This window comes from Pelophylax lessonae (genome assembly GCF_965119305.1).
Source record: "Pelophylax lessonae genome assembly, chromosome: 3".
Classification (NCBI taxonomy): domain Eukaryota; kingdom Metazoa; phylum Chordata; class Amphibia; order Anura; family Ranidae; genus Pelophylax; species Pelophylax lessonae.
The window spans coordinates 618,746,412-618,759,995 of record NC_138770.1 but is presented as its reverse complement, the minus strand read 5'-3'; the positions used below and the strand labels follow the sequence as shown (position 1 = coordinate 618,759,995).

Here is a 13,584-nt window from a genome sequence, read left to right as displayed (position 1 = left end):
TCTGAGCTGCTGAGAAACTGCTGGCAGAGGAAACAGAGTGAGCTGAGCTCCTGAGTCACTCTGCTGGGAGGAAGAGCAGGGTTAGTTGAGCTGCTGAGAAACTGCTGGGAGAGGAGGCAGGGTGAGCTGAGCTGCTGGCCAACTGCTGTAAGGGGGAGTAAGGGGAGCTGAGCTGCTAAGTTACTGCTGGGGGAAGGAACAGGGGTGAATGACCTGTTGACTTGGATTGACTTGGATGCCTTGAGACCTTCCAAGGTCAAATTTGAGGATGAATGACCCTGCAGCTACAGTAGCTACATCTGTCAGTGAGGGCTTGTTTTATGGATATTGTGCTGGTATATAAACACTTGTATGTCTATAGCCAGGTCAACTGTTCACATTTAACTCAATCAAATCAATCAAATATTTCACTACTTTCTTGCAAGAAAACATTTTAGGCTACCTAAGGACTAAATTAATTAATAAAAACACAAAATAAAAATGGCACTACTAATTCTACTAAAAATAACAGAAAATACAATTTGGACTTCGTAATTACCTTCTTTTTCATAGAACAAACCACTAAAAATGATGTCGTAGGTCATGTGACCATTGGGCTTTTCAGGCCCTGTCCATGTGACCAGAACATTTCTTGGACTGTTGATGGTTGAAGAAAGTACAACAGTTCCGTCTGGCCTGGTTTCCTGAGTGTAGGCTTCAAGCTGTAAAACACCCAAAAGGAAATGAAAGGCAAGAAATTGTGCTGCATATAAATATTACACATAGACAAAGCAACAAACTGTTCAGTACAATTACCTAGGGGAAAATTGGCATAGAATACTAGCAATGCGTACATGTGCAAGAAGCAGCTTTCTGAACTGTAAACAGAACCATCCTGAATCTGATAAGACCATGGTATAATGCTTAAGTATAGCAGAGTTATTCACGTTCTCTATTTGTCCTGGTGACCAATATAACTGAAAGTGAGAAATAAGAGAAATAAAATCCCAAATTTGAGTGGTCACCAGAACAGGAATAAAGGGGAGATCTTCCAATAGAGACATTAGTTCTGGTTACCCTAGTGACTACCAAGGATTTTCTCCTGTTGTAGCTATGGGGCAAGAAATGAAGGAAATGTCCACAATGGGACACAGATGGCAATAAAAAAAAAAAAAAATAATAATAATAAAAAAAAATTATATTCAAATTATATTAAAAAAAAAAAATAATTTGTATTTAAATTTCTACCTTAGTTAATTTTTTTTTAATTTCTACTTTAATTCTTTTTTTTTTTTTTTTAATTTAAATTTCATTTTTACTTTAAAGCATTTTTAAACCCAAAACCAAAAAAATGTAAAATACTTCAGCTTACCTGATGTGGTGGCTGCATCCGTTATCTTTTCTTACGCGTTTTCCCCTCTGTTTTCACCTGGTGATCTGGCTAGTAACGCCCCTCCTGTATTAGAGTGCCCCCACTCCTGATGAAGGAGCACAGGGAGCACCTTTGGAGACTAGTATTGTCAGTCTGGGGGGGAGGGGAGTGTTAACTATACTAGCAGATTTAAACACACTAACAAATTGAGGCCAAACTTCCGCTAACACTTTATAAGCAGTTACAGAAAACTTTTTTTGTTCTTTTGGGGATAAAGGTACACAAATAAAACCTGATCATTATAAGCACCTGTGCTGGAGTTAAAAGGTTTGTCTCATCCTGTGCCTGATACATTTTGTTGGAGAGCTTGATCTTTTAAAAAACAACAGACATACTGGCTGGATCACCAGAAGAAAATAGAAGAAAGAAAACCAAAAAAAGTAAAAGAATGCAGCCATCACATCACATCTAAGAAATCCTAAGCTGCAATATAATAAATGTTGGCTTTTGGGTTTAATACTGTTTTAACTCATAGGGCTCTTTCGCACGGTCCGCCTCTGTAGGCGGATCCGTGCTGCTCAGCGGGGATCGATCCGCGATCCCCGCTGAGCCAGGGGATGACAGCTCCGTCTCCGCTTGCAGTGCGGAGAGGGAGGTGTCACAGCCCCCGCTGCTGTCTATGGGGAATCGGATGAGAGCGGACCGCCTGTCGACTCTCATCCGATCCCATCTGATCCGATCCCCAGGACGGATGGAAAATAGGGTTTCCATCCGTCCGGATTTCACGGACAGGATCGGATACGGATGGCAGCGGGTGTCAACGGAGATGTCACCGCTGACATCCGCTGCTCCATAGGGCTGAATGGGGCATCCGATCAGATTTGCCTAAAAAACTGACAGGCGGATCTGATCGGACCACCCGTGTGAAAGAGCCCATAGAGTATTTTCTTTAATGTTAAAGTTTACCTTTAAAAAACATTTTTTTACAGGTAAGAAAATAGGCATTTATTATTGTTTTTTTTTTTTAGGAGCCTGTAAAGCTTTGCACCAGCGATTAGCAGATCCTGGGTGTAATGCCACACTCCTGCAGACTGTCTGTGTAGCCGTCTGCCATACCTCTGATACAGGCAGGCAGTTAGGCTTCATTCACACCTGAGCGTATCGTTTTTCAGGCGTTTTTTTGCAGGCATTGACATCTAACAAAAACGCTTGTAATCTGCCAAAAAAAAAGCTCATGTACTTTTTTGAGCTTCGGGCAACAAAATGCTCACATGTGAACAGGGGTTATTGAAATGAATGGGATTTTGCTTGTTGGGTGTTTTGAGACTTCAGAGATGAGCGTTTTACGAGCTGAAAAATGCTGAGATGTGAACAGGGCCTTATACTCTGACAGAAAGCTCAATAAACTATCTAGAGTGATCAACAGGGCCCTGGTAGCTCATTGAGAACTACACGCCATCAGCTGCAAAGGCTGACAGTACTTGTAGTGTATTGATTCACAGGGATCTGTGAATCAATAAAGTGGTTGTGTGGGCAGAGTTCAGGAAGGTGAACCTATGTTTTAATCTAATCCTACCTAACAGTGAATATTTATCTTGTTGACTTTAAGTTTATCTAAAACCATTTTGCTAAGTGTTGAAAATAGTAGGGGACAGTTAAAATCCTTGGCAATTTTTTTTTTTTGTTTTGCTTAAAATTAAAAAAAAAAAATAGCAATTTCTTGCTTTTAGATTTCAGTATCACTGATGACCTTACACTTAGAAGTTGGAAGTGGAGGTAAGGGTGCTACGGATATTTGTATATTTAGGGAAGATTTTTCAATACTGTGTAGCACCCTCCTAGGTAGGTGCTAGGTAAAATATATGTATGGCTCTGTTCTGCTTATCAGCAGAGCCTGATCTGTAGGTTGGCCTGTCACATGCTTCCAGATGTGACCTGTTGAGTCTGGGGAGTCTCCCCACTGTATCCAATGAGGGACCTTGTTGGGCAGTGGAGGAAACCTAGCCAATAGCACACCAGGGTTTATGACTGTCCCAGTGGGTGGGCATTGCTGCAATGCATCCTGCGATTGGGAATAAATCTGGAGGGGACATGTGACAGGGTGTCTTTTGGCAGGAGCAAAGTCCCAGGAGGAGGTGGACGGCTGTCTCTCCTCCTGCTGAAGTGAGGAAGGTGGTCCAGGCAGTCGGCCTAGGGACCAGGGGTTGAGCTGGGCTGCAGAAGGATCCAGTGTGCTGACCAAGTGGAGCTGCTGGGCAGAAGACTTCTGGAAAAACAGTATCGCAAGTACTTAAGGATCTGCCCAGAGGTCTGCCTAAGAGAGAGAGCCAGTTAACCCAGTATGTTACAGTAAAGGGGGTGCCAAGTTGTTAAGCCCTCAAGATTAGGGATTAAAAGGGGTGCCAGGAAGGGCCCTGAAGTTGTTCAGCAGTACAGTCTTTATCAAGGAATAGCTTACCTTAGGAAAGGATTACCTCAGAAAGCTCAAGTGACTCTTTTTACAGCCAAGTGTCAAGTGAAATAGCGGCCTAGCTGTGACTAGCTCAATTCATCGTTAATCAGCGTTAATCAGCATTTTTCAGACCGTCCCTGCCTATTGTGCATAGTTCAGTTCAGTTGGAGTATCCCACTCATCCTTTCTCCTATCCAAGTTCCTAATAAAACCTAAAAACCAAAGAAACTGGACTGGTCCTTGTCTAAGGTAGCATGGGAGTAGTGCAACAACTGTTTATGTCAACACCGGGGGAGATTCACCTCTCTATGTATAATGCCCGTTTCTCACAGGGTGGATCCACTCAGCAGACTCCGCTAGCTCAGCGTGGATCGCCCCGTTGATCCCCGCTGGGCAGGCGGATGACAGATCTGTCTCCGCTCTTTGTGCAGAGACGGACCTGTCAGAGTCCCGCTCTCCTCTATGGGGAGATCTGATGAAAACGGACAGTATGTCGGTTTTCATCCAATCCGACCTGCTGGACGGATGGCGAACGTATCGCCATCCGTCTGTTTTCAGCGGATCTTGTCGGATCGGATGCCAGATGAGTGTCAGCGGACACATGTCCGCTGAGATCGGCCTCCCCACAGAGGACAATGGGTGGCCTGATCAAGTCCACCTGAAAAAACGGAAGGCTGACCTGATCGGTCTGATTGTGTGAAAGGGGCCTAAGGTGAAAGGTGATCTAAAATGTTATGGTTGTCACCCGAAAATGGAGTAAAGTAAAATCTTAGAAACAGTACACTTTTTCCAGTGACATATATCTATATCCCCCCCTTACGCTGTGAAAGTGGGGTGGCAAAAGCACAGCTCAACTTTGGGGTTTTACCGCCCACCACCACTATTGTGAATGAGCCCTAAATGATTTTTTAAAAAAGATAACATTTTAAAGCACAATACTGGAAAATGTCTAATATCTTAAAATCTTTTCACTAGTTTATTGACTATACAGCACTGACATACTTTATGTATATACATCTATGCATATTTAGGGTGCCTGCAATGATTGGTTCCAAGATCCATTGTATCCAGTCCAATTGTCTATTCATGTCTGACAGCCATTCCAACTATGAAAAGTCTATATAACCTCAAGCTTTTCTCTCCAGACTGCATAAGTACAACATTTTCTTCTAATCCTTGATAACCTGTGTACACACTGAAACATCCCTCAGACTTTTATTTAATTTCCATTTTTGCTCTGATGTCCTTAATTTTTTATTTTTTTTTAAACTTCTTACATACTTGAAGTTAAAAATGAAGACGTGGATCTGGCACAGTGCCAGGCAAGCTTTTAAGAGTAAATATTCATCAAAGTAGGCAAAGCTATAAAATGTTTAATGGTAATAAAGTGTGCATTTCTGCTCTACCAATTCGGGTGGCATGAAGAGTTGGATCGGTTTCAAAGAGCGAGACGGAACCCTTTTAAAACAGACAATTATGAGGATTTTCTTTGTAAAGTTCTCTTATGAAGTCAAAATGTAGCACATGAACGGCCTACATAAGAGTGACCATTTCCTGACCCCTTCACTTTGAAAAGAAAAAAAAAATTAAAAACACAAAAAACAGGAAATATTAGTATCTGGGTGTCTCTGCACTACGATATGGATTTAAAGTGGACCTGAACTTAAAAAGTAAAAAATTACTCTTGATGGGAATTTCTAGAAATGTTAATTTTGCCTAGGCAACACCCTGAAAATGTTACCATTCATGAAAAGTTCTTCCTGGACACTCCCGTTCTATTGCCTTATAGCTGTATATCTGCAGTGTGAGATCATCTATGGCACTGCTGCATTTAATTGCTAGCCTTATTGGATATGGGGTAAGATTTGGTGATGTCACTCCTGTGCTGCATCTGTTCTCCTTGCTGAAAAGAAAGCTGTACCCGAGGCCTGCAGTGCAAGGATTTCCCTCCTTCATTCATTTTGGTGATCTGTGCTTCAACCAACTTTCCTACTGCTTCTTCAATTTTCCCCTAGCAGTCAACAGCTCACTAGTCATCAGATGACAGCTCTGACAAGAGGAAGCAATGCCCAACCTCTCCACAAAGAGACACGGTACTTTAAGTACTATGTACTAGAGGCGTAATTAGAACCTTCAGGGCCCCGGTGCAAGAAACCATGAAGGGCCCCCCAGACCCCCCCCCCCTTCTATCCGAGCTCCAGGCTTCCACTTCTGGGAGGGAGTCCATGAATATCCCCCCAGAATCCTGCCTCCCATTTGCCCCCTGGGGCACGCATCCAGCATGCTCTGTGACTACTATGTTCTTTAGACAATCACAGTGGCCCTTTACCATGCGAGCACATGTAAACAGACTTGTTGGTTATCGGCACTCCTTTCTTCCCACGCTTTGTCTGTGCGAGGAAAGGAGAGCCATTAACCAGCAAGACTGTCAGTACATTGTTTACACTGATAATCAGGGCTCTTATCATCAGTAACCTGATTATCAGTGCAGCCCCATCAGTGCTACCTATCAGTGCTACCTATCAGTGCTCATGAATGCCGCCTATAAGTGCCCATTAGTACTGCCTATCAGTGCTCATGAATGCCGCCTATCAGTGCCGCCTATCTGTGTTGCCATTCAGTGCCACCAATCAGTGCTCATCAATACCGCATATCAGTGCCGCCTATCAGTGCTTATCAATGCCCATCAGTGCTCATCAATGTTGCCTATCAGTGCCCATCAGTGCTGACTATCAGTTCTCATCAATGCCACCTTTCAGTGCCACCTATCAGTGCTCATCAATGCCCATCAGTGCTCATCAATCCCGCCGCTCAGTGCTCATCAATGCTGCCTATCAGTGCCACCTATCAGCACTCATCAATGCCGCCTATCAGTGCTCATCAATGATACCTATCAGCGCCACCTATCAGTGCTCATTAATGCCACCTATCAGTGCTCATTAATGCTGCCTATCAGTGCCACCTATCAGTGCTCATCAATGCTGCCTATCAGTGCTCATCAATGCTGCCTATCAGTGCTCATCAATGCTACCTATCAGCACCACCTATCAGTGCTCATCAATGCTGCCTATCAGTGCTCATCAATGCTGCCTATCAGTGCTCATCAATGCTGCCTATCAGTGCTCATCAATGCTACCTATCAGCACCACCTATCAGTGCTCATCAATGCTGCCTATCAGTGCTCATCAATGCTACCTATCAGCACCACCTATCAGTGCTCATCTATGTTGCCTATCAGTGCTCATCAATGCTACCTATCAGCGCCACCTATCAGTGCTCATTAATGCCGCCTATCAGTGCTCATCAATGCTACCTATCAGCACCACTTATCAGTGCTCATCAATGCCGCCTATCAGTGCTCATCAATGCTGCCGATCAATGCCACCTATCAGTGCTCATCAATGCTGCCTATCAGTGCCACCTATCATTGCTCATCAATGCCGCCTATCAGTGCTCATCAATGCTGCCTATCAGTGCCACCTATCAGTGCTCATCAGTAATGCCTATCAGTGCTGCCCATCAGTGCCAATTATCAGTGATTATCAATGCCACCTATTAGTGCCACTTAGTGCCCATCAATGCCGCCTATCAGTGCCACTTACAAGTGCTCATCAAGGCTGCCTACCAGTGCCTATCAGCAGTACTCTGAGCTGAGAGTGTCTCTCTCATACAGCCCAGACTCAGAGCCTGCACTGACAGTCCCTCCTCCCTTGCACAGATAGAAGGCAGCCAATCTTCTCCTTCTCCTCCCGCCCCTCTACTGTGTGCACCGCGGGAAAGGTGAAGCTCAGCAGCTGAATGTGATCATTCACAATTTACACGGTGCACACAGCAGAGGGGCGGGAGGAGAAGATCAGCTCTCTCCTATCCGTGTGAAGTAGGAAGGACTGTCGGTACAGGCTCTAAACCACTGACAGAACGGGCGGGCAGGGGGGCCCTCTTCTCTTGCACTGACTGCCCCCTCCCCTCACAGTGACAGAACGAGTGGGAAGGGGTGGACCCCCTCCTCTCGCAGTGACAGAACGGTCGGGCATGAGCCCTTTCCTCTTGCAGTGACTGCCCCCTCCCCTCACAGTGACAGGAACGAGCGGGTGGGGTGGACCCCCTCCTCTCACATTGACCGCCCCCTCCCCCCACCGTGACAAAATGGTGGGCCCCACCACAGTGGCAGAACTCTTGGGCCCAGTCGCAAGTGCGACTGCTGCGACCCTGGTAGTTCCGCCACTTCTATGTACTATGAGAGTACTATGTATGTCAGAAAACATTCGTGATAAGTTCTTCCTGTTCTATTGCCTTATAGCTGTATATCTGCAGTGTGAGATCATCTATGGCACTGCTGCATTTGATTGCTAGTCTTATGAGATATGGGGTAAGATTTGGTGATGTCACTCCTGTGCTGCATCTCCTTGCTGGAGAGAAAGCTGTACCCGAGGCCTGCAGTGCAAGGATTTCCCTGCTTCATTCATTTTGTACATCTGTGCTTCAACCACCTCTCCTACTGCTTCTTCAATTTTCCCCTAGCAGTCAACAGATCACTAGTCATCAGATGACAGCTCTGACAAGAGGAAGCAAAGCCCAACCTCTCCACAAAGAGACACAATACTATAATACTATGTACTAGAGGCATAACTAGAACCTTGTGGGCCCCGGTGCAAGAAACCATGAAGGGCCCCTCTGAACCCCCCCCTTCCATCTGAGCTCCGGGCTTCCGCTTCTGGGAGGGAGTCCATGTATATCCCCCCAGAATCCTGCCTCCCATTTACCCAAAAACAACAAACAAACATTCCCAGCCAGCCTGCAACAAACAAACCGAATTGACCTTGTCTAACAGTTCACAGGGTCACTTTGATATGTTGCAGGCTGGCTGGTAAGTGAGCTGGGAATTTTTGTTTGTTTTTTGACATGCATTTCCCTTCCATGCTGGTTACAGGCTGGGATGGTTGCCATTTGTCAGTACTGCTGGTGAGAGTACTAAGTATCCCATACTCCTTCACATAGGTATCTATGGGATATCTGGGGGCCCCCAATATTGTTAAAGATGGCTTTCAGATCCCGATAAGCTCCCCCTGCCCACTTTTTGTGGGAAAAAGGCTTATATCCTCATCAACATATGGATTCTCATGTAAAGGAAGACTCTGATTGGGGCCCTGATGTAAGAGGGCACTCTAATAGGAACATTCATTTAAAGGGGGACTCATATGTAATTAGGGTTCTGATATAAGGGAGACTAACATGATTGGTTATTAGGACACCGACAATCCTACCAACCAATGACAGTACAATGACAAAGCAACAAATGAAACCTGCTTTGGAGACCAAAAAAGGGGTGGAGGATGTTGGGGAGAAATGAAGACCATCGGATGGCCTGAAGACCTGTGTCAGAGGCCACTGTCCCTGCCTGTAGGCCTGAAAAAAAATTAGCAACAGGCTGTATTTGACCCATGGGCCATAGTTTGGAGACACTTGGTGGGACTCCAAGCAGCCTCAGGGCTTGCCAAGGTCTATAAACAGTTCAGAAGTGCATCCGGATTCAAGAAAGCTCCTTGACTGTAGGCTGGGTGAGTCTCTTTGGGAAGCCATGTTATTTACAACTCTCTGGCTTCAGGAAACAGGTACATGTATTTTACATTTAAGGCACTCTCTTAAATCCTGAGCGCTCATTCTCTCTTGAAATCAAACATCCAATGGGATCCATTGGCATTATTGGGTGTAAGGATCTTCTTAGTGCTGACATTTTGATGCATAATGCTTTCAGTATGTTAGAGATGGCAGCGTGTTTGCACCAGGTCTGCAAAATCTGGTCCAGCTGTGCATGCTAGCCAATCAACTTCAAACTTTAGCTTGTTCAAATAAACTTTGACAAAAAAAAACTGGAAGCTGATTGGATTCTATGTGTGCTGACTTACAGGTATGTTAACCCATATCGGCGCTGCTTCCTGCATGCCGTTTATAGGCTATGGGAGGGCAGGAAGCGGTTAAGGGCTCTTTCACACGGTCCGCCTCCGTAGGCGGATCCGTGCTGCTCAGCGGGGATCGATCCGCCGATCCCCGCTGAGCCGGCGGATGACAGCTCCGTCTCCGCTTGCAGTGCGGAGAGGGAGGTGTCACAGCCCCCGCTGCTCTCTATGGGGGATCGGGTGAGAGCGGACCGCCTGTCCGCTCTCATCCAATCTGATCCGATCCCTGAACGGATAGAAAAATAGGGTTTCCATCCGCCCAGATTTCACGGACAGGATCGGATACGGATGGCAGCAGGTGTCAGCGGAGGTGCCTCCGCTGACATCCGCTGCCCCATAGAGCTGCATGGAGGATCCGATCAGATCCGCCTAAAAAACTGACAGGCGGATCTGATCGGATCGCCCGTGTGAAAGAGCCCTAAAGTAGAATTCTCAATAAAGGTATGAAAAAAAAAAGGAGCAAGCAACTTTTTCTGCAATATCCCTAATACGGAGTAGTACTCTTTTCCACTACTAGATGTCCTCAGTCTTCCAGCTGAAAAGTCAGCACCATTCAACCCACTTCCACCATTCCCAGGCTGTTATAGTCCCCCCCCCAGCCTGTGATAAGGGGGGCTATCTCTCTATCAATCTGCTCTCTCCTCCTATCTCCTCCTATCAGCACACTCCTTGACATAGCATAAATTGATTGGCTCTTTGTGTTGCTTCCCCCTCTCCCTCTCTGAGCTCTGCTGTACAAGGACTGCTAGAGGCTGATACAAAATCAAATTCCATTACATACACAGCATGCAATTAAAAATAAAATTATTGATGTATTAATGCCTAGAGTCTAGCTTTCAAGTGTGTATAAAGAGAAAACTTTTTTTTTTGTGGGAGGGTTGGACCTCTTTTTAGGTTTCTATGGCTGTCTATGTCCCCACTGAGAGATTAAAACTATTGATGGGATAGAATGTGAAGGAAAATACACATTTTTACAGTGAGAACAGAACAGGAAGTTAGGGGAAATCTTGCAATGGGGACATCTGTTGTGGCGACAAGTGTCTAAAAGGGGATTTCTCCCCACTTTGGAGCCAGGAAATGAAGGTAAATGTCCCCAGTGGGAGACAAAAACAAAAAATAGGAAAAAAAAACCCACAAAACATGGTTTTAGCTTTGGATAAACTTTCATTTTTTAATTTGTCTGGCATACACCTTTAATAGAATAATTTCTAAAGTTAAGAAAGACACTTTTGCACAAATCACGCTCCTAACTCCAGACTCAGGGAGAGCGCAGATCTGGTTAATGAGCCATTTCATACCTTTTCACCTAAGGCACAGCCTTTTGCAGTACAAGCCTGAAGCCTAAAGGAATGCTTACTCCAGGGAGTCAGGCCGTCCACAAAATAACTTAGACGTGAAGAATTCTGCATTAAGATTCCATCCATGTATAATCCATAAGACGTTATTACACCTAAAAGGGAATAAAAAAATACAATTTTAAAACAAAACAATAGAAATAAAAAATCAACATGTAACATATTTAAGCAAAACCCATGAATTATTTTAGAATTACATTATTATTATTTTTCAGACATCTCATGCTTGTTTGAAATTTTGCTTTGATTTTACAGATATAAGTAAATGTATTTTTTGCAGTTCATTGAAGCTTATCATTTAATAACTTAAAGCATAACTCCACTTTTGTTGAGAAAAAAACATTCTCCGCTGGGTGATCTCTGTACATTGCAAGGATTTAAAAAAAAAAAAAACATTGTTGGAGATCCTTTTGTCATTCTGAAGAAATCTTTGTTTGTTCCTCTGTGCTGAGTGGGTCAAATGGGAGTGGTTTTATAATTATCTATCAGCTGTGGCAGCTGCAGGGCTCTAATGAGGAAAGCTGCTGGGCCTGCATCCCTTTAGACGTGTTCTTATTGGGAGTATCTCACCAAAAATGACATTTTTGTTGCAGGGGATGCCAGAAATGTGACTTGTATCTTAGGTAGACGTCTGGGAAAATTGGTGAGCCAATCACACAAGCAGGAAATGATGTTTCTGGGGTGTGGTCAGTATACATTCTGTGTACAGAACAGCTCCAGGTAGCCATATTGCATTGCATTTTCAGAAAATAAAACAGCTGCAGATTGAAAAGGAAAGGTCATTTTTAATAACATTCAATTACAATATGATTTGTGTTGGAATTGTATACCCAATATTGTTTTTTCTTTAATTGCTATTTTTTCCCCCCACAAAAGCGGAGTTACCCTTTAAGGCAAAAAAAATCAGCCAATACAGAATTAAGAAAAAAAAAGTTTATATTTTTATTAAAACTTTAAAGAGCAATTACAGCCATGGTCAGTTAAAGCTGCAGTTTACTTACCCCCACGCCCCTCATCATCAGCATTAAAATACCATTTAAAAAAAAAATCTTTCCCTTTTCATTTCATACCTGATTTTAGACCCAGTGATGTCTCTGGGTTTATGTGCTTCTCTATGCAAAGCAGGGAGATCAAGGTTTGTGGGAGGGGCCAGCGGGGTGCTGTACATAGCTTTCTGAAAACATCACAGCTCCCTGTTTTAGTGCTTAACTCTGATGCAAGCAGTGGGAATGGGAATAGTTATGCAAATATCAAAATACCTTGATGGGTTGATGTCAGTCTGGAAATGTGGGTGTTCCTTGGCAGACTGTATTTGCATGCATACTGCCTTGGCTAATGACTACATGCTTGCTGAGCTTCCATGATTGAAAGAACTGAAATCTAATAAATGGAAGGGTGGGCCAGAGATAGTCAGGCTGGGGAGGAGAGGGCAAGATGATGCTGCATGGAAATGAGGTGGGCTCTATCTGACTTGCTGCAGCGTCTATTGTAAAATGTGAAAATCTTGCAGAGTACAGTGAAATAAGAGTAGTGATTGACCAATATCGTTTTTTTAATTGCAGATACCGATACCGATACCGATATTTTGGTCATCGCATATCTGTATCGGCCGATATCTGCCGATATTTTCGAATATTTACATTTTTTTTTTTTTTAGGTACTTTTTGTGGAGGGATCTGGGGGTCTAAAAGACCTTGAACCCCTCCTCTGCACTTAAAAGCATTCAAAACGCCAAGTTTGGCTGTTTTGAATGCTGTCATTTTTTTTAATTTGGCGCCGAGTACCCGGAAGTGATGTCATGACATCACTTCCGGGTTTTTACATGGAGACCCGATCAGAGCCAAATGCGGCTTTAATCAGGTCTTCGGAGGCCGTGCAGGTAGGATGCCCGGGTCTTCCGCTGGGACGGGAGACCCGAGCGAGCCGCAGAAAGCGGCGAGAGGGGGGGGGTCGTCCCCTCCAGCTCCTTGTAATGACAGCCGAGCAGCTTCTCAGCCGCATCGGTTGTCATTACAAGACAGCCGACCGTCGGCTATGGACTCTAGCTGCAGGCATCACTCCAGTACAAGCACTTTCCCGAAATATCTGCAATATCGGTAACCTGGAGGGCCGATTCCAATATATCAGGGAAAGTGGAGATCGGCCCTAGATATATCGGCTTTGCCCATAATCGGTCGATCCCTAAATAAGAATACACAATTTCAGTACAGGAGAGGAGCATGTACAACTCTACAAGACTGAAGGTACAACTAGAGTTCAGCTTTGACCCATAATGCCATCCAGCAAACAGTGAACTGTGGTAAAATCAGAGAGGTCGCTTAATCTAAAATCCAGGGAGCTCCCTACACGTGAGAAGAGTGGGTTTACTTTTTGAAGCCTGTATAATATAACTTCTAATCTCTCTGGGTCTTTTAAGGCTAATCTGAATTAGCAGTTTGAATCTCGGCCGGTTCAGCAGGAACTTCGAAC

At 44.3% G+C, this 13,584-nt stretch overlaps 1 protein-coding gene across 1 annotated transcript in view; it reads right to left on the bottom strand.

Moving 5' to 3' along the window:
• USH2A (usherin) overlaps positions 1–13,584 on the bottom strand; it is a gene marked incomplete at its 5' end in the record, with an annotated part of 1,334,617 nt that overhangs the window by 602,057 nt on the left and 718,976 nt on the right. The window contains 2 exons of the mRNA XM_082250984.1: positions 539–701; positions 11,059–11,210. Of these exons, the coding sequence (XP_082107110.1) occupies positions 539–701; positions 11,059–11,210 (315 nt within the window). The remainder of the gene's footprint in view (positions 1–538; positions 702–11,058; positions 11,211–13,584) is intronic.